This window comes from Epinephelus lanceolatus, chromosome 16 (genome assembly GCF_041903045.1).
Source record: "Epinephelus lanceolatus isolate andai-2023 chromosome 16, ASM4190304v1, whole genome shotgun sequence".
NCBI lineage: Eukaryota > Metazoa > Chordata > Actinopteri > Perciformes > Serranidae > Epinephelus > Epinephelus lanceolatus.
Genome location: NC_135749.1, coordinates 31,493,100 through 31,517,767, shown reverse-complemented (window position 1 = coordinate 31,517,767; position 24,668 = coordinate 31,493,100). Strand labels below are relative to the sequence as shown.

Sequence of the window (24,668 nt, the reverse complement as noted above, 5' to 3'; positions counted from 1 at the left end):
CAACGTTTATGTCTTTATTTACAGTGTGTGTTGTGTGTGTACTGCTGAAAATGAGCTATATCGGACGTGTCCCCTCCAATATTGGACACAGGTGCATTTGTCCCACCCAAAAATTATACCGCAGAGGAGAAAAATATTTTATTTTAAAATCTCTAACTCACTTGCTTTTATTTTGAAAGCGGAACACAGCGCCAGTTAAACTTTTGTCATCTATTCCAAATCTGAGAATCGTCACACATTTTAAGATGAGTGTTAAATAAATTATAACATTTAATAATATTAAGAAAATTCATTCAGTCTTCATAAACAAAATGAATCATTGCCATACATAGACATGTATTTTGCTTCCTCATGTGTAAGGCTTTATTATACCTGAAGCAAACTTTCCTTGGAGAGTGCACTTCTTAGTTTTAATTATGTGGCCGAATTTGTTATTCTTTGTCAGACCTACAGAGGACACTCCAGGTATCAAAGCTCTGACCTGTCAGCTGAAAGAGATTGATTCTGTGTTAACTCTTATTATTCTGCTCTGTCACATTATTAAATAACACAAAAAAACAACTTGATCGTTTCACTCTTTATTTATTCACTTCTGCCGCCACACTTTCCTATGAAAGACAGTTTTAAGAAGGGATTTTAAAAGGTGCTAATGATGTAGCATGTCTGATCTCAATAGGCAGGAGTGTTCCACAGTTTGGGGGTCTGACAGCAGAGGCCCGGTCACCATTGGTCATGAGCTGAGATCATGGAACAACCAGCAGATCTGCATCCACTGACCTAAGAGAACGTCCAGGCACATAGGGGGTCAATACATCCTTAATGTAATTTTTATCACATTATTATGTGGTATCAGGTGGAAATGTTCTCATACTTAATTATGTCCTTCTAGTTTACACTGACCACGATATTTTGTAATTTATTCCCCTTTGTTCTGTGCAACTGCAAAACATTTAAAGTCAGAGTCACATGTTGATCCTCATTAAATACTAGCTCTGATACAATGTACTGACAGAGTGATCTTCATGGGAGTGAAACAAGTTTACCAACTTCTGTATCATCCATCCATCTGTCATCAGAACAGAGACACTCCCACCTCCTTACACAAGGTAAAAACACAGAAAACTTAACAGCTCAGTCCTTTACCCCTACTTCTTTATAAAAACAAGATGAAAACGTTACTGTTGTTGCTTCTGTTCTGTCACATTGTATCTCCAGGTAAGATCACATTTTTCATCTTTGATTCACTTTCCACACAGCTCTGTATTTTGTTCCTGGGCAGCTCCAGGACGCACCTGCAGATTAGCTTAACTAATTTGAAAAGTGATGTTTTGCTTTTTACAGAATCACACTGAATACATCACATCTGTGATGAGAGTGATGATTATAATGATGTGTGTATATTTATACTGAATGTATAAACCTTGTTTGCCCTGCAGTGAAACACTTGCTGGAGTTTTTCATCACTGTGTCTTCTGGAGTTCCAAACTTCCCAGAGTTTGTTGCTGCTGGAGTGGTTGATGGCATTCTGATAGGTTACTGTGACAGCAACAACAAGATAGAAACAAACCAGGTCTGGATGAAAAAAATATTTGAAATCTTTCCTCAGCACGGGGAGCTGTACTTTCAACAATGTACTGAGGTTCAACCTTACATCCTTAAAGCCACGATTGACAATTTCAAGCAGCGCTTTAACCAAACTGGAGGTAGGCTTCCTTACTCTTGTTTGTTGATTTTTATGTCTTACCCTTAAATACTCCTGCTTATGTGGCTGAACTACTTCACCCGTATTCTTTAGCCTGCTCTCTTTGATCGAATACACTAAATTTGCTGTCTGTTCCTTGCACCCACCTGAAGACGTGGTGATTGAGCCTTTGAGGCCAAAGCACCTTCATTTGGAATGCTCTACTTGCATCCTATGTACATTGTGAAATTGCCCTTAAAAAGGATTTTGTGATCTTCGTCTGTGAAAAGCACTAAAAACAAATTGTACCTACTTATTTTTTCACTTAAAATATTTTGCATACAACAAGGTATTTAGAGCTGGGACTGTATCTGAGACTGCAGGCGTCAAACAGATGTCACTGTTGATAAGCAAGAGAATGCAAGAGGACATACTCACTTTGTTTACTGCCACTGGCAGTCAGGGATTCATAGAGCAATGGCTACCATTGTGACTTTTAAGCTGTGAAATAGAAGTTGAGTTTCATCAGTCATATAAAAAAAAACCTGCTATTATTGTCTGCTCTTGAAGCACCACAAAATTGGGAGGATCATACAATATATTTAAACCATCTTTCCTCTGAATATATCATCTGTTCATCATGGTTAATTACAGTCTTTGTCTCTCAGGTATTCACATTTTACAGAGTATGAGTGGCTGTGAGTGGGACGATGAGACTGGAGAGGTTAATGGGTTTAATCAGGTTGGTTATGATGGAGAAGACTTCCTATCATTGGACCTGAAGACAGAGACATGGATTGCTCCGAAACCACAGGCTGTCATCATCAAACAGAAATGGGATGTTAATAAAGCTGACCTTAAAAACCTTAAGCATTGAATCACTCAGATTTGCCCTGAGTGGTTGAAGATGTATGTGACCTTTGGCAAGAGCTCCCTGCAGAGAACAGGTAGGATCACATGACCTGATGTAGTTTCATGGACACAAGTTTATACAGTCCACTCAGACTGAACTGTAATTGTATTATCACTCCAATCAGTCTGTCTGTCAGTCTTTCTTTTTGGCCGTTTTCTGTGGCAGTAACATCTGTATAGCCCTCACCAATCAGTAGAGACTGATTTTTGCATGCTCTGCGACTTTCCAACAAAGCTAAAACCGCCCCCTTTTCCCTCTCTTACTCCCTTTCCCTCCATTGTCTCTATCCCTCTCTCTGCAGCCCTTCCCTCAGTGTCTCTCCTCCAGAAGTCTCCCTCCTCTCCAGTCAGCTGCCATGCCACAGGTTTCTACCCAAACAGAGCCATGATGTTCTGGAGGAAAGATGGAGAGGAGATTCATGAGGACGTGGACCACGGAGAGATCCTCCACAACCACGATGGATCCTTCCAGATGAGCAGTGACCTGAACATTTCATCAGTCCCACCTGAAGACTGGGAGAAGTACGAATGTGTGTTTCAGTTCTCTGGTGTGAAGGACGACATCGTCACCAAACTGGACAAAGCAGTGATCAGGACCAACTGGGGTAAGACTGGAAACAGATGTGATGGAAATGGAAAAACACACCTGTTTAATTTGTTTGTTTGTTTTTTGTTTTGTTTGTCCACTATAGTTCAATCATAAAGATGTTATACACAGAAGTATTTGATACCAATTCTAATCATCTCCATCTAGTGGTTGAGACAAAGTGTGAATGTTCTGTTGTGGTTCTAGTTCCTCCCTCACAGTTTCCTGCTGATGCCGTTATTGGAGTTGTTGTAGGACTGCTGCTGCTGACACTCTGCATCACTGGAGTCTTCATCTGGAAGAGAAACAACCATGGTGAGTGAAGACATTTTCACATTCAATATGTTGGTTTAACTCCAGGATAATACATCAAAAACCATTAACTGCTCAAAATACCATGTGCATATGCAGACACAAAAAAATAGTATAATTCATTAGTTTTACTGCCAACAGTACACATTAGAGATAACAAGTCAACATATGACAAGTGTTTATTTGTTTCCTCACAAATAAAGCTCTTTCTTTTCTTTTCTTTTCTTTTCTTTAACATATAATACTGTGATCTCTCATCTGTATTTCAGGATTCAGACCTGCAAACAGTAAGTTTTCCTTTATTTGTTTTATCGATGGAAATTTTATGTATCTGCTAATATGTGCTTGTGCACATTAGTGATCAACCATTAATGTCCAGTCTGTTTGTCTATTTTATTTAATTAGACATTTGTGTTAAACTGTCATAATTAGCATATGAGTTCTTGAGTTATTGCCAAAAACATGTTTTGTGAGGTCACAGTGACCTTGACCTTTGACCACCAAATTCTAATCAGCTCATTGCCAAGTGGACGTTTGTGTCAAATTTGAAGATTTTCCCATAGGTATTCTTGAGATTTCGTGTACACAAGAATGAGAGGGACAAAAAGTCACAGTGACCTTTTAACCACCAAATTATAATCAATTCATCCTTTAGTCTGAGTAGATATTTGTGCAAAATCTAAAGAAATTCTCTAAAGGCTACATTTAAGTACAGTCCAGAAACTGATATATGACTAAAATATATTTATCTATTTTATTACATTTTATTTCATTTATTTATTTTTGCTTTTTCTATATTGAATGTCAAAAATGTCTCAAATACCTTTCAGTTATTGAACCATTTATAAATTTGTCTTGACAGGCTCCCAGTGAGGATTAGAAGATAACTCCACTGAAGTTACTGTGGCTGTGAAGTTTCTGCAGACTCATTTGGAACACTTTTTGGTCTTCAACCTTATTTGGTTTATATTATTAAACATTTAGCCAGTCATCTCTCTTTGTTGGTGAACAGTATGAAGTTCAGCCCTTTGGCTGTCACATCATGAACCTCTGTTTGACGTTTCCATTCTTGAAATGCTCTGAAATTTCTTAGTGCTTGTATATAAATCAAAGAATGACTTAGACCCTTAGACCCAACATATCAATGAGCTGGACAAACAAATCCTCCGCACACTGACATAGACTTTACTATACTTTATTTGAGGGAACAACGCATTCAGCGTCATCAGGTTCACCTCTGATCTGAGGTGAACCTGATGACTCTGAACGCGATGCGCGTTGTTCCCTCAAATAAAGTATAGTAAAACGGAAATGGAAAGGTCGGTTAGCTCCTATATTAGGAAGTGGTTGGGTGCTCCTAGGTGCCTAAGTAGTGTTGCATTGTTTGGAAAAGGGATACTTCAGCTGCCAGAGGACGTGACACTCAAGGTCGGCAGTTCAGGAGGCAGAGGCAGCTCTTAGGCATGCAGAGATTGTAGGTAATGTTCAGTTTGGCCGGGGAGGCCTGGGGCTTGGCTCAGGCAAACCGGTATGGAAAAAAGCAGGTCTCAAAGACAAAAGAAAGCTGGTCGTGGAACAGATACGTAGACAGGAGGAGATATTATGGGGTGCAAAGGTAGTGGCCCAGGCTAAACAGGGACAGTGGTTGAATTGGGAAAGTGAAAAAGGAAGCTTAGTTGGAGGGACCTGTGGAGTATGGAGAAGAATCGTATTAGATTCCTGGTAGGGGCTACATATGATGTGTTACCAACCCCCCAGAACCTAAAACTGTGGGTAAATGGGGACCCATCATGCCCATTGTGTTCACGTACTGCAACCTTAAGGCATATTTTGTCAGGCTGTAAAGTTAGCTTGTCACAAGGCCGATATACATGGTGACATAACCAGGTGTTGAAATGTTTAGCTGCAGGCATCGAAGGGAAACAAGGACAGGTGAATTCAGAAGGTGTTAAGAATAGAAGTTTAGCAATTCAGTTTGTCCGTGAGGGTGTGAAATACATAAGGGATAAGTTAGTAAGGAGGCAAGGGTGTGGCCGCCTAGAAGGTGCTTGTGATTGGGAAATGCAAGTAGATTTAAGGGAAAGCTTGTTGTTCCCCAGGAAATAGTTTGTACCAAGCAGAGGCCTGACATAGAGTTGTGGTCAGTGAGTCAATGGATAGTTTATTTCATTGAGCTGACAGTTCCTTGGGAAGACTCAGTGGAAGAAGCCTATGAAAGAAAAAACCTTAGATATGCAGACTTAGGAGCAGAAGCTGAGCAGCGAGGATGGAAAACTAGGATTTGTCCAGTGGAAGTGGGGTGTAGGGGATTCATAGCAAGATCAGCTGTCTCGCTCCTGGGGGAACTCGGAGTGCGGGGACAGAGTTTGAGGAAGACAGTGAAGGAAATGTCAGATGAAGCAGGTAGAGCAAGCCAATGGATCTATAAGAGAAGAAATAATGTCAGTTGGGGGCCAGCAGGGGGAACTACTAGGCAGGGTACATAACTCCTTGAGATCAGGTGGAGAGATCCACTTCCTCTCAGGAGGAAATCCAGGAAGAGGAAGATTATTTAAGTGTGGGAGTGGCCTATTTGAATCCCTTTTGTTTGAGACCATGCTGCAAGGTGAGTGTGTTTGCTGATCCTGTGAGTTATCTATCTCCTTTAACTTTAGCTTATATTGGAGTTGTGCTATGTAGCGTGTGAAATAGAGTATGGTGAATGTGCTAGGAAAGGTAGTATCAGCATTGCTTCTACCTGGAGCTCGCATGTACGGAGCCTGGATTGGTTGAAGGTGGCAGTGCTGTTTGGGCTGAAAAAGCCATATGTAAGTAAGGTAAAGGAGGTTATTGGGTTGGTGCGGGGAGCAGTGAGACCTGGCATTAGGGGAGTGTCTCTGGGACACCAGAGATCGCTGTCTAGCCTCCTGGAGGTGTCGTGGGACCAACTAGACGAAACACTGGTGAAAGGAGGTTCCCACCTGATGACCCCAAAGACATGTTAGTTATCACTGCTCACTGGTCTGTATAGTTAAGCCTTGCCATAATAGCTTATCACAGGGCTTAGGAGGTTATTCACTGAGTGCTGATCCTTTCTCTAGAGCACAAACTTCTTGTGTTTATTTAAATTTTGTGTTTTCTATTGTTTTGGTTGTTTTCTTTCTCTCTGGTTTTTTTCTTTCTGTGTGTGTGTGTGTGTGTGTGTGTGTGTGTTTTGCATCCTTCCTGTTGATATGGACATGATTTACAGTTTCCTCTCATGAACTAATTAAAGCCTGATCAAATGTTTTTTATTTGGATTTTTTTTCTTGAATAATGAGCACAACACACACTTCACACATACATAGGACTAGGAGGACTAGAGGACTTCACACACGTTTCAAAGTTAAAAAAAAAAAAAAGAAAGAAAGAAAAAGGTGCATTTCAGTAACGTTCCACTAGAGGGCAACAACAAATTTAATATGTCATTGTTTTATTCCTCTGTGTTGATAAACTGGTTACTGGACTGGTTAACTGGACAAAGCAGTGATCAGGACCAACTGGGGTAAGACTGGAATCATATTGAAAAAACAGACGTGAGAGGATCATGATTAGTGGGTTAACAAGGAATGTTGAGTCTAAAGCCAGTGTTTTCCTTCCCATGCCAGTAGCTCTTTTTTAAGGTGGCGGTGCTGTTTGGGCTGAGAAAGCCATGTGTAAGTAAGATAAAGGAGGTTATTGGGTTGATCCTAACTCAAACAACTCCTAACTTCATCTTTATCATTTATTGCCATTCTAGGACTACATATGGAGCATTGTTTCTCTGGTGACATTACCTTTTCTGGAGCTATCATCATACATCATGAACTGTGGTGTCTGGTTTTTAGCTCCCTCTGTAGTCTGTTTAACAGCATAAAACTTATAGATCATGAATCAGATCACTCAGTGAAGCCCTTTTGGAAAACAAAGCTGTGGATGTAGATTCTTTCTCCTGTAGCACCCCTAATGTCCTCAAGACGCATGACAAGGCTTTAATGCTTGTGCAGAATAACAACTTTTCTTTGAGGGGCCAAACAATTTGTTTTAACAGTAAACAAATAGACTATGAAGTTGAAATTATCTTGGACAATTAAAAATCAATCTTTCAAAAATCTAACTAATGCTAAAACATGGGGAGTAGAATTTTATATTTTTTTCTTAGACTGCATTATTAAATCTAAATCCTTTTGGTAATTTACCGAAAGGCCCTCACATTTAACATCATGAAGATGGGGATAGCAGAACCAACAACACATACACATTTCGTGCACCCAGTGAAATGCCAAAAACTTTTGGCGGTAAAACGAATGCATTTGAATACATTTGTTGTATGATGACTGTTTTTTGTGAGTTCCACTTTAGAAAAGGATAAAATATTTCAACATTGGAAATACATCATCTAACTTTTAACTTGACCCCAAAAAAAAGTCACGTTTTATCTTAAATTAAATGGGCAAAATGTCCCTAACCCCAAGTCACTGATGTCGGTTCATGATTTTTTTTCTTTGAATTTTGGTTAAATGTAATTTTGAGTGACATTAAAAAAAAGTCTTAAATCTAACTCGCCTTAAGCTGTAGGAACCCTGTAGACTACCCCATCCTACATTTTGATATTGAAATAGGGTTTTTGAATGAATTTGTAGAGAATAGTTAGTACACTAACAATTTATTAATCTTAATAGTGCTGATGGTAAAATTAATGGACTGCATTTATACAGCATGTCTCAAAGCACCATTCACCCATTCACACATACATTCATACACTTATGACAGAAGCTGCCATACAAGGTCCCACCTGCTCATCAGATAAACATTCAAATACACTCAGTTTGAGGTTCAGTGTCGGGCCCAAGGACACTTCAACATGTAGATTACAAGGGCCAGAGATCAAACCACAGACCTCTTGAGCCACAACTGCCCAGTGGTATACTCTGCAAAATATCAGCCTATGGAAAACACAAACTGTGATAATGAGGCCACGTTGTGGCTGCTGTCCATCAATACCAAGGGACTGAACATTTCCTAGTCTGTTGAAGTCAAGTCAGGTCAAGTCAGATTTATTTATAGAGCACATTTCAAACAAGAAGCACTGACCAAAGTACTTCACACATGAATGATCAAATAAAAATAGTCATGGATAAGAGAATGTAAGGAAAATTAATAAGAGCATGCAATGTTTTGACGTAATCATAGCAAAAACAGCTTTGCACAAACAACAAAATAAAATACATGTGTTAAGCCGTGTGGTCGGGTATGTCATCATAATGATGGCAGGGAGCTATAGAAAATAGATCTTTAGATGGGTTTTAAATGCATGAATGAAGGGGGAAGATCCAACTGTAAGTGGGAGACTATTTCACAGTTTAGGACCAATAACAAATAAATGCTCCCTCACCTTTAGTTTTTATCTGTTTACGTGGAACGGAGAGCAGTGATTGGTCACCAGATCTGAGGTAGTTGCTTCCTTTAGAGCAAGACAGCATCCAAGTGTATCAGTGTAGACTACTAATGCCTACTAAAACAAGGGATTGTATTTTCTGGTCATCTCTCTGTTGAACAAGTAATACAGTATTGTTCAGCTTCAGTATTGCACAACAGATTGTGGAGGATACATTTGTGACATTACTCTGGGAATGAACAGCAACAAAAGTATCTCACAGAAAGGCACATTAAGAGCATTATCAAGTGCAGTGACAGTACCATGAAACAAAAAACCTCCAATGAGGCTGTGATGATCCATATTAGTTTATCACTGTGCAAAGAATCAGATAAGGGTACACAAACAAACAAACACATAATGCAGGGCCCACTGCCCCTTATAATCTCATGAGATATCTATCAATTATCAAATCTCCCACTCCCAAAAAAAGAATCGATATTTTGTCTAAACTTGAGACAAATACCCAGGTTGATTATTTGTTACAGTGAACCTAAGAATTTTGAAAGTTACCATTACAGCATCTCAACTATAAAGTTACCACAGTCACTGATCTGTATTACATGTATTTACTGTTGAGGCCACACTGAAGAGCATCGCTGCACCTGTCACGTGATGATGAGAGCTCGAGCTCATCTAACGGCTCTACAGCTTTATCCAGATGTTTCATGGAGCAACAGCTGGTTATCTTGTGTTTCCTGAGCTCTACTATCCGACACCAAAGTAAAGATAAAGGTAACAGATGTGCTGCACTGAAACAGCTACCAGGTAAATCTGCTTTATAGGCTATTCTGTTTACAAATATGGAAGTTTGACCTCCATTGACTCAGTTTGACCAGATGTTATTACAGTAGTGATATAAAGTATGCTAGCCGACAGTCGTATAACACACCGTTTAAATTGAATGTGTTCACTAAGCAGTGTCCTTTTAGTGATGACGTATGAAGCTGGTTGCCATGGAGTCCGACCAAAACTGTATAAATACAAGACACTTCTCAAATTCATCATTTCACTCTGAGACTTTAGAGGAGAAACATTCACTCGACGACTTATACAAAACTGAGCAAGTGACCACCAAAAAGAGGACACCAGTGGAGCTAGTTTTCTGCTTCATCATGGAGACTGTAAGAATATTTAACTGTTTTTAAAATTGCTTTTGTTTAGGTCATTTTCTTCAACGCCTCAACTGAATTTCAGCCATTAGAAACTTCGAGAGCCTCAAAAACTGACTTTCATGGCTTAAATTCAGTTGAAGCGTCGATTAAAATACTTTTTCCTTTATAATAGTCATTTTATTTGACGATTTAACCAAATTTAAGCCCTGAGCCGTCGAAAACTTGACCTGACAGCCCAACAGACTTTAGTGGCTTAAACTCAGTTGAGGCTTTACTTAAAATTGTTACTTCAAGTCATTTTTTAAGCCTCAACTGAATTTCAGCTTCGAGAAAGCTCCAGAGCCCCAAAAGCTGACTTTCAAACAAAGTGTGCAATAAAAATACATTTTTCAAGTAATTTTATTTGACGACTTCACGAAATATAAGCCTTGAGGCGGCGAAAGTTGACTTTAATGCAGTACCAGGTAAACATGCTTTATGTAAAGTTATTCTGTTTACAAATATTTGGCCTCCTTTGACTCAGTTTGACCAGGTGTTATTAGCTAGCTGACGCTCATGTAACACACCGTTTAAATTAAATGTGTTCACTAAGCAGGTGACATAGGTCCGGTGTCTCTGAAACATATTTACAGTAATGTTAAGGCCTAATTGAAACATGGCGGCTAACCACAAAACAACCGAGCTAGCTGCAGCTGACAACTTTGCCAGCTAACTTAGCTAACGTTACTGCATTTTAAACATAAACACAGATGCTGTTTTTGTTGAAAATTGTTATTTTTTAAAAATGTCAATAGTAATGTAGTTAGCAGTGGTCTGTGAGTGATGACGTATGAAGCTGGTTGCCATGGAGTCCGACCAAAACTGTATAAATACAAGACACTTCTCAAATTGGTCATTTCACTCTGAGACTTTAGAGGAGAAACTCTCACTAGACAATTTCTACGAAACTGAGCAAGTAACCACCGAAAAAGAGGACACCAGTGGAGTTTGTTGACTGGTTCATCATGGAGACTGTAAGAAAATAACATTTTTTTAAGACTCGTTTTGCCAAGTCATTTTCTTCAACACCTCAATTGAATTTCAGCCTAGAAAGTTCAAGAGCCCCAAACATTGACTTTCATGGCTTAAATTCAGTTGAAGCATCGATTAAAATGCCTTCTACTTTCTAATAGTCATTTTATTTGACGACTTAACCAAATTTACGTTAAGCCTTGAGCCTTAAAAAACTTGACCTGACAGCCCCACAGATTTTCATGGCTTAAATTTAATCGAGGCGCCTCATAAAAGTACTTTTTTCAAGTCACTTCATTCAACGACTTGACGAAATATAAGCCTTGAGGCGCCGAAAGCTGACTTTCATGCAGCATCGAGTTGGTTCAGTAAAATATAATAAATTATTAAATATACAATAAACATTTAAGTTGTTGGTATAAATAACTGAAATGTGAGAAGAGAGGTAACAATGCCAAATGCTGAACCGACTGCTGATTTCAAGCAAATGGTGACAATGTTTAAGACTTGTTTGCACAGCTTAAGGAAAATATAATCTCACATATTACACAGTGTATTGTTGTTTTAAAGACACCATAGAGGTTCCCCTTTCAGTCTATTTTTCTCAGGATGTAGCCCTCATTCATGCTTCATTTGATGATTTTAAAGTTATCCATTTTTTGGTGAAGTTAGTTTTCCTCACGTCACATAAAGGTAAAGTCAAAAACACCCTGACATTTACATGCAGAGTACAAAATAGCTTGTTTATTTAAGGGAAACAGTGAGACATCAGTGTGCTTATTTGTGTGCTTATCTGTGAATTGAATGGATTTTCACATTCATTAAATGTTCAGTCAAATATAGTTGTGTTGGATGAAGTTGAGTCTATTCCTGAACTGCATTTCAATCATTACAGATGTGTGATGTGCCAACCCCCCTCCACGACCACCTCTACTGGCGGAGAGAGCCCTGTAGGAGCCCCCAGGAGGAGCACCCTGCTCCCAGCACCAGTGCTAGCACCTCTGAGGTAAAACTCATGGCTTTTGCTGTCTGGGATTCACGCGGTGAAAGTGTGTGTCCTTTTAGATTTGTTATGTGTGTGTTTATTTGAAATATCTTCAATTGTATTTTAAATGTGTAGTTTAGTAGTGTAGTGTAGTTTGCTACCTAGTAAGTATAAATGATAATTGTAATTGTTGCCCATACCATCTGTGAATATATGCATTTGTCTACATATTATAAAAGTTCAATCTATGTTTAATGGAAAGTCAACACTTACATCTGTGATGTTTGTGACACTGCGACAACCATGACATAATGTGTGCCACATGTTGAAAAATGTCATCATTTATTATTTTAAGCTCTAAACTAATGCCTCACACGGTTACTCTTGTCTTGACTTATAACCCTCTCTTGAATAACAAAATGTTTGAAAAGAATTTAAGAAAAAAAAATCTTTCTGTTGTAATTCTACATAAAGCAGCTAATTTGCAATTAGTATGATGGTCAATGGAGACCTTTGATAGTAGTTCTCAGTGCCTCAAACTTCAATTCTACTGCATGTGCTTAACTGAGTTAAACTGTAAATGCGAGTCTCCCCCTGCTGGGGACATGGTGGGAGAAAGTTAGTCTCTGTGTCCCATCCTGGGACAATACAGAGGCCTACAGCTCCTGCCAGGAAGGCTGTATCTGTGAAAATAGAAGTCTCTGCTGAAGTGTGGGACAGATGGACATCTTAGCTGGCTGTCCTACACCTCAAACAGAAGTCTCTGCTGAAGTGTGGGACAGATGGACATCTCAGCTGGCTGTCCTGCACCTCAAACAGAAGTCTCTGCTGAAGTGTGGGACAGATGGACATCTCAGCTGGCTGTCCTGCACCTCGTTCAGCAGAGATAGCGTGTAAAGGTAAGACGTATGTCACCCTGCGGTCCAAGCATCACCCAGGACAAGACGTCTGTCTGCACAGGAGATCCAGCTGCATTCCCACATATCCTGCCGGTGTAACTTCCTCCTCTCCAGTGTTGCAATGACAGCCAGTCACATCATAGCTGCACGTTGCTGTGAAGTGGTTTTGCCTCTCGTTCCTCATATTGGCCTGTGACCCTCTCCAGGAAGCTGCAGTAACATCTGTCTTGCGGGCAGGTGACCCACTGATTGTTTATCCTCCTGCAGGTCTTCATGCGCCGCCCGGATGACGATGTTCTGCCGACTGTGCGTTTGGTTCTGCCACGGTCCGTGCGTTTCTCTAAGTGATCAGTAAGTTTGATGTGTTGCTCGCTTACTCAGAGACCAGTGGGATTTGCTGTGTGATGAGTGTGGAAGTGTGTGCTGGAGCGTTACATGTCTGATTTCTGTTATTATTGCCGTCAGCAAAGGCCTGCTGATTGGTCTCTGGCAAGTTCACCAGTAAATAGTTTAGCTGAGGTGGTTAGCCACCCTGATCCTGACACATCTTATCTGATCACTTGGGTTCATCTTGATGGCCTAAACAGTGGTCATGCTTATTAAACATGTGGCATTAGCTGTGTGAAATTTTTCCCTCAGAGTTTAATGTTTTAGTTTATAAAGTGTTCTCAATGATGAAACAGGCGTTACCTTTGATTCAGATGAGGTGGCACACCACCTCCATAAAACACTATGAAACCCTGCAGCTGTTGAATTTCTACTAGGTGGCACTAATGAGTTAGTTAGGTAATTATGGGATGTGTTGCAGTGTCCCCTGCTGTTGCAAGGTGACTTATTACAAATAAATTAAATCTGACCTGAAGAGTTTATATCTCTCTATACTCAGTTAATGTTCGTCAGACCAGACTGAAGTCATGATGCTGTGTTCATGTCTCATCTAAATAATGTGAAATCCGAAAGCCGCTGATTCTGTTTTTTCATGTAAACATTATAAAACATTTACAGCACAAGTGATGTGTTAAGTTAACTTGTTACATCAAAGGAGTAACCTGGACTTTGTGCCAGTATTTATTATAGAGTTATAGTATTCCTATAATGATAATGTTTGGTATAGTAACTCTAAGAAGTGTTTACCCTTTCATGGTACCATTTTGTAATAAAGCAGAGCAGGTGGATAAAATACAATGATCCATTCAGTTACACAGGAAACACAGATGGAAACCAGTGACGTACCAGCAGTAGTCTGAAAAGACTATAACTGAACTAGTTTGACCTGGTCCCTTACTTTTTGCTTTTGTTCATGGCTTTAACAGGTTGCAGGAGGCAGGAAGAGGCAGAGGGAGGAGAGCCGCTCCAGAGGCACCGAGGAGCCTCCGGAGAGACGCCGCCGCAGCCGCAGCCCGCAGCCCGCAGCCATCCACCTCTACGCCACAGGCCAGGTCGGAGGACGTCCAGCTGGAGGTGAGTACTCCAAATATATACACTGGGTCAAAACCACTGTATCCTAGCTCTGAGGTCACCATACACATTTATCCCACACTACTGAACCGGTCTGACCCCTGACCCCTCTCTCTGGATTTCTAAACGGTTCAGGAAAGGACGACCCAGCCTGGACCCGTCCAGCAGCCTGTGGATGACGTAGACTACGATGACGTCATGGCCCTGCCCCTCTGGCCCTCTGTCTATGGTCCCCAGCCTGGTGGTCTCCCACCTACTGCTTTCAACACAGTGGCAGCTATGATCATGGCGTGGATGACCGACTCTCCCTACAACCGCGAGATGTGACAGTACCACACCACCACCACTCAAACATACTCACAGCCACTCACACACACACTCAAACACTCTCACGCACTCTCACACACTACAGACCTTTCCTTCCAACTTACTTTCATTTCCTTCTAAAAAAACAACAAAAAACAAACAAAAAACTTCCTTTCCTTTTAGTTTGGAGATAAGTTTCCTTTCAGTTTCTAGATAAGTTTTAAGGCCCTGTTCACACAGAAAACGTTTCAGCAGTTGGAGGCGCCTTTTTGTAATTGATTTTCATGGGAATGAAGCCTTTTAATTGCGTTTTTTGCACTGCGATGCTTTTAAGCACCTAGCGTTTTTGCCAGAGTGCTCTGAATTCCTTGAGTTGAAAAAAAAAAAAACTTCAATTCAGAGTGGAAAAATGCCCCACGTCATCTCTTTTTGCGTCAAGGTCAAGACAACAAGTTTACAATGGTAAACAATGGAGGAGAAATTGGTGGTAGCGGTTGCTGAATACCCTGAGCTATATGGCCTGACGACAGACAGTAGGTTATCAAACTGCCCGAGTCCTCCTGAAATATGTCTGGAAACGGCCATCATAGAGGCAAAACTCCTGGACCAACTAGTGGTGATCGTGATCCACACTCTTTTTTGGGGTCTCATGTACCCACACAGTAATCTGTTTCTCACCCTCAGCCACGGCTAGAGCAAGTACCCTCTGCCTGTCCGTTTTAGGAACTAGATACTAATTACTGGGACAAAAAATGGTACATTGATTACATGGAAAGTTTAGTGTAAGGATGTGTTAGTGTGGTTACCTGGCAACAATAAAACTTTTTTACTTAAAAAAAAAGGCAGTGAGGTGCATAGATATCATATACAGTAGATACCTCGTTGACGGCTTCGGCCCGTTTCAACGTCGCCGCCATCTTGGGGAGGTCACTGCTGGCTGGCTAGTACTGTTGTGTATGGGGATAAGTCTTCAGCAAACTTGGCGTGCTCACTCAAAAGTCTCAAAGTGTAATTGGGTGCCGGTCCAAAAAATTACAGCAAAACAGAAAAACCCGACAGCACTCACTAAGTATAATACTTTTTAATATAGTGGACTGAACAGCAGCAGTTGAACGGGCGCGTTTCAGCTCATAGCCGTCCTCAGCGTTAGGAAATGGCCAATTTAGAATGAAAATACAGACAGTACTTACTGACCCTCATGCCGACAAGAAGTCCAGTGTAGTTTTTAATCCACAAAACTCGTTTGGGGTTGGGTTAGCCAGCCGGAATAACAGCTACACTTGAAATGCATGGAACCCACATTTTGAAAATGTAAAAAAACTCTGCTAATGCCTTTCAAAAACGTCAGAACGGCTCATCTGTTGTAATCCAAGTGCCCTGAAGCCGCGGCATGCAAAATTGACTTGAAAAGACATAATTAACTCCACTTTAATAGCATCATTTCTCACCATGGTCAGTTAGCCTGCCCAGCAGACTGCTGTGTTTACATGGCAACTTGCGCGAGACTCGAGAACTAGCACCACCACTAGCCATCAGCTAGTCTCGCACGAGTTGCCTTGTAAACACAGCTATCCTAGCTGTTATCCTCCGATACCCCGACACTTTGAGACTTTTGAGTGAGCACGCCAAGTTTGCTGAAGACTTATCTCCATACACAACAGTACTAGCCAGCCGGCAGTGACCTCCCCAAGATGGCGGCGACGTTGATGCACAGTAGGCACAGGAATGAGTCATCTATGATTATATATATCTATGGTGAGGTGCACCTCACGTTTTGCAACTTGCAAAATGCATCCTGTGTGATCAGGGCCTAACTCTTTCATTCCTTTTAGTTTAGAGATAAGTTTCCCTTCAGCGTTCAACTTTCATTTTCATCTGTAATAAAAAAAAATTAAAAAAACTTCCTTTGCATGTCCTTTAGATAAGTAGTAAATCTTTTCCTTCCTTTTAGTTCAGAGGTAAGTTTCCTTTCAGTTTCTAGGTTAAGTATTAAATCTTTCTTTCCTTTTAGTTCAGAGGTAAGTTTCCTTTCAGTTTCTATGTAAGTATTAAATCTTTCTTTCGTTTCAGTTTAGGATAAGTTTCCCTTCAGCTTTCAACTTTCATTTCTGTCTTAAAAAAACAACAAAAAAACAACTTCCTTTGCATGTCCTTTAGATAAGTTTCTAATGCTTTTATTGATTTTAGGTCACAGGTAAGTTTCCCTCCACCTATAAATTTTATTCTGTCTTCAAAAAACAAAACAAAAAAAAAACCTTCCTTTGCATGCATGTACTTGTTTTTTAGTTTGGAGATAAGTTTCCTCTCAGTTTCTACATAAGTTTTAACCCTTCACTCCTTCTAGTTTAGAAATATTCATTTCTGTGTTAAAAAAAAAACAAAAACAAAACATCCTTTGCATGAGCTTTAGATAAGTTTTTAACTCTTTTACTGATTTAGGTCACAGGTAAGTTTCCCTCCATCTTTAAATTTCATTCTGTCTTACAAAACAAAAAACAAAAAAACCCCAACAACCTTCGTTTGCATGTACTTTAGATAAGTTTTAGTTTGGAGATAAGTTTCCTTTAAGTTTCTAGATAAATAAATAGAAGCAAATAAAGAGTTATGGTCAGTATTCATCTACACTGAAACTTGATAAAACACATCTTAAAAAAACATAAAATTATTTTCTATAAACAGTAAGCAATTTCGATCAATTAAGAATATCCAAAATATTTAGGTAACAAGTACTTTAAGTATTTAAAATCTTTCTATTATTAAATCTAGTGAGGCCAATATATATATATATATATATATATATATATATATAATGACTTCATTACAGTGGTAAAAGGCTGTATGAGAGTCTAGTTTAGGAGGCTTTTTCCTCTGTGCTAATTTTCCAAATGTTTCACCAAGTGGAATCTTGAGTTGCTAAATTTAGTGTATAAACTGAGCGAGTTAAAACATGTATTAGAAGGTATTACATGACAGCATGTTACACTGACTTCAGCCAACAGAAGTCAGGAGTGCAGAGTTATTTTAATTTAAATGTTATTTAATTTTCAGTTTTATAGTTTTTTTTTATATAGTTTTGTACATTATTAAAAAGTGTTGTGTAGTATAACACAACAAACATTTAGATAGAACATTTAATATATTCAGGGTAGAAGTTGTACTAATTTTGGCCACGATTCCCAGATCCAGTTAAGAAGATCTTAACACTAAGAGCTTCTTAAGAACACTCTTAAGCCTCCCGTGAATGAAAAACGCGTTTCCCAGATTCGCTCCCAGCTTAAATAATACTGTGGTTGTTGCATAATAACAACAGCAGTACTAAAAGATCTTTTGAAAGAAACCTACAAAACTAAATAATAATTTAAATATAAAAATCTTAAAAAGCATGCAGCAGTTACAAAGGGTTTTGTATTTAAACAGCAGTTTTGTCAGAATCAGGAGTAAGGTGGAATTACTAACAGCTGTTAGATGGACGAGTAGTTACACTTAAAAGTGTCTTTGAAACAAATTTAAATTGTTGAAACTATTTTGGTAAGAAAGAATAATTCACATTTCTCTTCTTCTAACTTTTGACTTTGTAGAAGAAGGAAAGAGCTTTAAGAGGGTTTGTAGGCAATGTTCCATTCAAGTCCTTTTACTGCTGTAGTGCAGATGTGAAAACTGTTCCCTCATAATGTTCCTAAATAATACCATAATAATTTGGCTTTGTCTAAACATATCAGATTATCAACAGTTGAAAACAATTCCTAAAATTATCGTGTCTTGTTTTATACATATAAACAATAGGAAACAGATATTTGGATGAAGCATTGCCTAAGGGTTAGGGTTAGGGAGGGACCCTCTTAAAGACCTTTCCTTCTATTATAACAAGTTCAGCACAGACAAACTGAGTATAGCGACATAGTATATACGACACAAAAAGTTAAGTTGGTACATTTCATTCAATCTTGAATAAAAGTAGCACGTCGTAATACTTGTATTGACTTTAATAACACTGTGGCAGTTGCATTAACAACAGCAGTACTAAGAGAGCTTTTAAAAGGAAACTAAAAAACGTTTTAACATTTATGTCCACAAAGTTCGGCTGCGTTGCATTCTGGTTGAGTTCAGACTCAATAACAGCTTCATTGTGTTTTCAGTACCAACAAGAAACATTTCAGAAGTGGAGCGGCTAATGTAGTTTACAGTATTTTTTTCAACATTTTTCATGCTTCACAAGCAAAAATACATATTTGTAGCTCGAGATGTGGCAAGGCTGAGTTGCTTTCCTTGACTGCAGATAACTTTAAAATGCTTGATTCCTTCTCAGTATGTAGACAAGTAATGTAAGCCTTTAAACTCTTGACACCTTCCTTGAAAAACAAATTTATCTGAATATAAAAGTGATTTTATTAACACTCACTGACACTTCACAATAAAACTCTAAAAAAAAAAACCCACCATAGAATATTTTTTTCTTTACAAAATAGATAACAAATATTTGAAGTATTTAAACTCTTTCTAATATTAAATCTATTGAGGCTTTAGGAAGGTCTACTGATGATGTTCACCTGGTCTTTGAATCCTGTGTTTCACCAAGTGGGATCTGGAATTGATAAAATCAGTATATTAACTTAACAAGTTATAACATGTATTAGGTGTGTTACATGGCAGCATGTTACACTGCTGTCAGCCAACAGAGGGCAGGACTGCTGAGTTTTAAAGTGATGATGTTAATTTATGAATCTCACAGTCTGCACTTATCAGAGAGATGTTCAAGCCGAGAGTTCATATCTGCTGAACTCCTGGGGCTGAAACTAGTGGAACACTTTGAGTTCGCTATTGAGTTCCTGGAAATCTTTCACAGGTACAAAATTCAGACGAGTGTAGAAAAGATGAACAATTAATGCAGCACTTGTTTCAGTATAACACAACAGAAGTTTAGATGGAGCATTAGATTTATTCATGAGTAGCAATCTCACTAGTAATATTGGTATCAGCTTAACTAATGCTGTAGTTGTTGCATAACAACAAAAGAGCTTTTTAAAGAAACAAAACTCAATAAAAAAAAATCAAAAAAGATCTTTAAATAGCATGCTACAAAGTGTATTGCATTTAAAAAGTAACACTCGTGTCAGAATCAGGAGTGATCAGCAAGTGTTTTTGAAATCAAATTCAAGATTATTTTCAAAATTATTTTGATCAGCCAAAATAGTTCATGTTTCTCTCTTTTGTTTTGACATTGTAGATGAAGGAAAGAGCTTTAAGAGGGTGTGTAGGCAATGTTCCATTCAAATCCTTTTTTTTTTTTGCTGTAGTGCAGACATCAAAGACTTTGGAAGACATGAAAAGTATTTTCTCTTAATGTGTCTGATTGTTACTATGATCATTTGGTTTTGTCTAAACATATATTATGTACAGTTGAAAGCAACTCCCTTGAAATGGGCGTTAAATAGCTTGTTAAACATGTGTTATATCATGACATATGTACAATAGGACACATATTAAATATTTGGATGGAATATTGTTGAGGGTTAGGGTTAGGGAGGGACCCTCTTAAAGACCTTTTCCAGATTCTTTGTGGATTCATTTCTGGATGACTTCACGCTGTCTTTTGTCTGAATGTCCTGAATAGTGTATTATAGTCTTTGTCCAAATGAACTTGCAGAATTTATATTTTTTCTTAAAGTTTGGAGCCTCTGTCTTTAGAAAAAAGGACATTTTTCTGACCCCAAACAAAACTTTTGCAACCCAGAATAGAGCAGTCCAATAAGGGTTGGGGCTGTTTAGAAGTGAGAAAGATTTGTTTCCTCCCGTGATCACATGGAAACCAGCAACGTTACAGCAGCAGTCTGAAAGGACTTGAGCTAGTTTGACCTGGTCCTTTACTTACCCTCTCTGTTGCTGGAACCAGGAGGAGGCAGAGGTAGCAGGAGCTTTCTTTAATTTCCTTCTTAAACAAAATAAAAAATTTGCATGCACTTTAAATAAGTTTTAGTTTGGAGATAAGTTTCCTTTCAGTTTCTCGATAAATAAATAGAAACAAATAAAAAGTAATGTTAAGTATTCAGACACACTGAAACTTGATAAAACACATGTAAAAAACCCCATACAATTATTTACCATAAACAATAAGCAATTTCAATTATTAAGTATTTAAAATCTTTCTATTATTAAATCTAGTGAAGCCAAATTATAATGACTTCATTACAGTGGTAAAGGGCTTTAGGAGGGTCTACTGTAAATGTCCCATTCCAGCTGGTCTTTGAAGCTTTTTCTGTTGTGCTAATTTTCCAAATGTTTCTTCAGGTGGTAGCAGGAGAGACAACTCGGGAGCCCCCACCTGCACCCGTCCACTTGCAATACTGCGAGTGGCCACTGGGAAAAATGTGCTGCAAGGCTGAGTTGCTTTCCTTGGGTCCTGGTCAAGGCCAGGGTGTCAGGGTGTAGCTGACCCAGTCTGACCCCTGACCTTTCTCTTCCTCTCTAAACTGTTCAGGAAAGCAGGAGACCCTGTCTGGACCCCTCCAGCAGTCTGTGGATGATGTCGAGTATGATGACGTCATGGCCCAGCTCCTCTGGCCCCCCATCGATGGTCCTCAGCCTGGCGGTCTCCCACCTGCTGCATTTAAGGCAGTGGTGGAGATGATCATGGCGTGAATGACTGACTCACTATACAACCCACAGATGTGACAGTACCACACTACACACACCCATGCATGCACATTTGTGTCAAATTTGAAGAATTTCCCATAGGTATTCTTGAGATTTCGTGTACACAAGAATGAGAGGGACAAAAAGTCACAGTGACCTTTGACCACCAAATTATAATCAATTCATCCTTTAGTCTGAGTAGATATTTGTGCAAAATCTAAAGAAATTCTCTAAAGGCTACATTTAAGTACAGTCCAGAAACTGATATATGACTAAAATATATTTATCTATTTTATTATATTTTATTTCATTTATTTATTTTTGCTTTTTTGTTCAGCGTTTTTTGTTCAGCGTCACCTGATGACGCTGAACGCGAATCGCGTTGTTCCCTCAAATTCGAATTCAGAAGTTTAGCAATTCAGTTTGTCCGTGAGGGGGAGAAATACAGAAGGGATAAGTTAGTAAGGAGGCAAGGGTGTGGCCACCTAGAAGGTGCTTGTGATTGGGAAGTGCAAGAAGGTTTAGGGGGAAAGCTTGTTGTTCCCCAGGAAATAGTTTGTACCAAGCAGAGGCCTGACATAGAGTTGTGGTCAGTGAGTCAACGGATAGTTTATTTCATTGAGCTGATAGTTCCTTGGGAAGACTCAGTGGAAGAAGCCTATGAAAGAAAAAACCTTAGATATGCAGATTTAGGAGCAGAAGCTGAGCAGCGAGGATGGAAAACTAGGATTTGTCCAGTGGAAGTGGGGTGTAGGGGATTCATAGCAAGATCAGCTGTCTCGCTCCTGGGGGAACTCAGAGTACGGGGACAGAGTTTGAGGAAGACAGTGAAGGAAATGTCAGATGAAGCAGGTAGAGCAAGCCAATGGATCTATAAGAAAAGAAATAATGTCAGCTGGGGGCCAGCAGGGGGAACTACTAAGCAGGTTACATAACTCCTTGAGATCAGGTGGAGAGATCCACTTCCTCTCAGGAGGAAATCCAGGAAGAGGAAGATTATTTAAGTGTGGGAGTGGCCTATTTGAATCCCTTTTGTTTGAGACCATGCTGCAAGGTGAGTGTGTTTGCTGATCCTGTGAGTTATCTATCTCCTTTAACTTTAGCTTAAATTGGAGTTATGCTATGTAGCGTGTGAAATACGGTATGGTGAATGTGCTAGGAAAGGTAGTATCGACACAGTCACTACCTGGAGCTCGCATTAACAGAACCTGGGTTTGGTTGAAGGTGGCAGTGCTGTTTGGGCTTAGAAAGCCATGTGTAATGTAAAGTAAAGGAGGTTATTGGGTTGGTGCGGGGAGCAGTGAGACCTGGCATTAGGGGAGTGTCTCTGGGGCGCCAGAGATCACTGTCTAGCCTTCTGGAGGTGTCGTGGGACCAACTAGATTAAACACTGGTGAAAGGAGGTTCCCACCCAAAGACATGTTAGTTATCACTGCTCACTGGTCTGTATAGTTAAGCCTTGCCATAATAGCTTATCACAGGGCTTAGGTTATTCACTGAGTGTGAGCTACACACACACACACACACACACACACACACACACGTGCGCACACACACACAGGTGAGCACACTAGAACGCGGCTTGGGTCGCATTTTCCTGACCGGACTGGACCCGAGTCCAAGACATTTATAACCGAGACAGTTATAACCCGGACCTACAGCACCGCACTGTGCACACAGTCTATGGAGCGGAGCCTGTGTTGCGTTCAGGCATTGTCACGTAAATACTGTAACAAATTCCAGCACTTGAATAAGCTATCTATTCTTTATTCTACTAAATTAGACATCTTTTGTTGGTCAGTCGTTAAAACAGAAGTAAGTTTTACGCGCATCACTCGGCAGTTCAAACGTGCATGCTTAGTTTAATTAGGGCAAGCCACGTGTTGCAAGCCCCGCAATGTAAATATTGCACACCTGTGCATCGCGATGGCGATGCTTAAAAGATGTATTGTTCAGGCCTAACTGTCATAAAAATGACTCAGACCTTTATAATCCAGGCTTCTGTTGTGGGACTATAAAGAGAATAATAAAAAGTAAATAGTCAGACTAGATACATATATATGTTGTTGTTGTTGCTGTTGTTATACATATATATATACAGTATATATATATATATGTATATATATATATATATACATATATATAAGGTCACTATTTACCTTTTATTATTATTCTATTATTGTGATTTATTTCATGAGGGAATATCAGGGGAAGGGACAGACCAGAAAAAGGCCACAGCAGCTACATGGCCGTGGTTTTCTGCCATGCATGATGCCAGTGGGGGGAGGCCATCTATTGAGCCTCCTGTCCTGATTGATTCCTGTGATGGGGAAAACATGGCACCTGTGGCTGCTGTGGCCTCAGATGAGGGAGGAGGGGGAGGAGGAGGAGGAGGAGGCCTAGCCTGACACCAGCAGCTGCACACAAGAGGAGATTGCAGAGCCATCAACCTCAACCAGCACCTCTCCACCAAAGAAAAGCAGCTGCCCTCCTGCAGTTTGTAAAGGAAGAGGCAGCCAGGGAGGAGGAGAGGTTCCAGACCTCACAAAGGGCTAATGAGGAAGCCACAAAGAAATTCCTTTAGTTGTTTGAGAAACTTGTAAATAAATGATTTAATCCAAAGACTGTTTTTGTTGCAGGTCAGGCTACTTGTGAGCACAGAAGTTTCATTCCTTTTTGTCTTGTTTGTAAAGCAACACAAGATTCACATTATGCCCCCCCTTACAGGATATGGTGTAGGCACAACGATATCATCACCATCTTGGAGTGGTTCCAGGACGTCCCCTGCTGTCAAGCAGATGTTGTGAAGCACAGCACGAGTGGTGATGACAGTGGGTGCAAAAGTATGGTTTACCTCCAGAGCCTTGAAGAGCAGACACCTCCAACGCATCTTCATCATTCCAAAGGCTTGTTCATTGATGGTGCGAGCCTCTGCACGGTGGCTGTTAAAGCGGCCCTGTACCCTCCCGTGCAGTGGCTCCCAATACGGAGTGATGATGGTCACAGGCTGGTTGCTACATTGCTGTCTTGATGCAAATGTGGCATCCATTTATTGCACCCACACATTTTGAGAAGACAGGACTCTTTGCCAGCTGCTCTAAGTTCCTGGCCAGAAGGCAGTCGCATAACTGTTTGGCGTAAGGCCGCAATCTTCTCTGCTTCAATGTGAACCAGTCAGCACACAGAGGACTTTGAGACCTGAAAAGCCCTGCAAACCTCAATATAAGACAACCCATGTGCCATCCAGTACAGGGTGGTTAGAATTGTGACATGGTGTCCCCAGCCATGGGTCCCCTCATGTGGCTGCAACCTCATCAAGACCTCCAAAGATGCATGACT

The 24,668-nt window shown here is 39.9% G+C and overlaps 1 protein-coding gene and 1 pseudogene across 6 annotated transcripts in view; both read left to right on the top strand.

The window, feature by feature from the left end:
• Nucleotides 1-24,668, top strand: part of LOC117263029 (major histocompatibility complex class I-related protein 1-like) — a 58,068-nt gene that overhangs the window by 12,379 nt on the left and 21,021 nt on the right. For 2 of the 5 annotated variants that reach the window (XM_078175879.1, XM_078175884.1), the window contains 2 exons: nt 2,896-3,198; nt 3,387-3,494. The exons of 1 other annotated variant lie outside the window; for it this stretch is intronic. In XM_078175879.1, the coding sequence (XP_078032005.1) occupies nt 2,896-3,198; nt 3,387-3,494 (411 nt within the window). Of the gene's footprint in view, nt 1-2,895; nt 3,199-3,386; nt 3,495-3,760; nt 3,779-4,353; nt 4,704-24,668 lie in introns of those variants that run through there. 2 more of the 5 variants (XM_078175883.1, XM_078175881.1) reach the window with 2 other exon arrangements.
• LOC117263030 (major histocompatibility complex class I-related protein 1-like) lies at nt 1,134-2,888 on the top strand (annotated as a pseudogene). The gene is made up of 3 exons (XR_013493619.1): nt 1,134-1,215; nt 1,437-1,703; nt 2,350-2,888. The product of XR_013493619.1 is annotated as a major histocompatibility complex class I-related protein 1-like (transcript).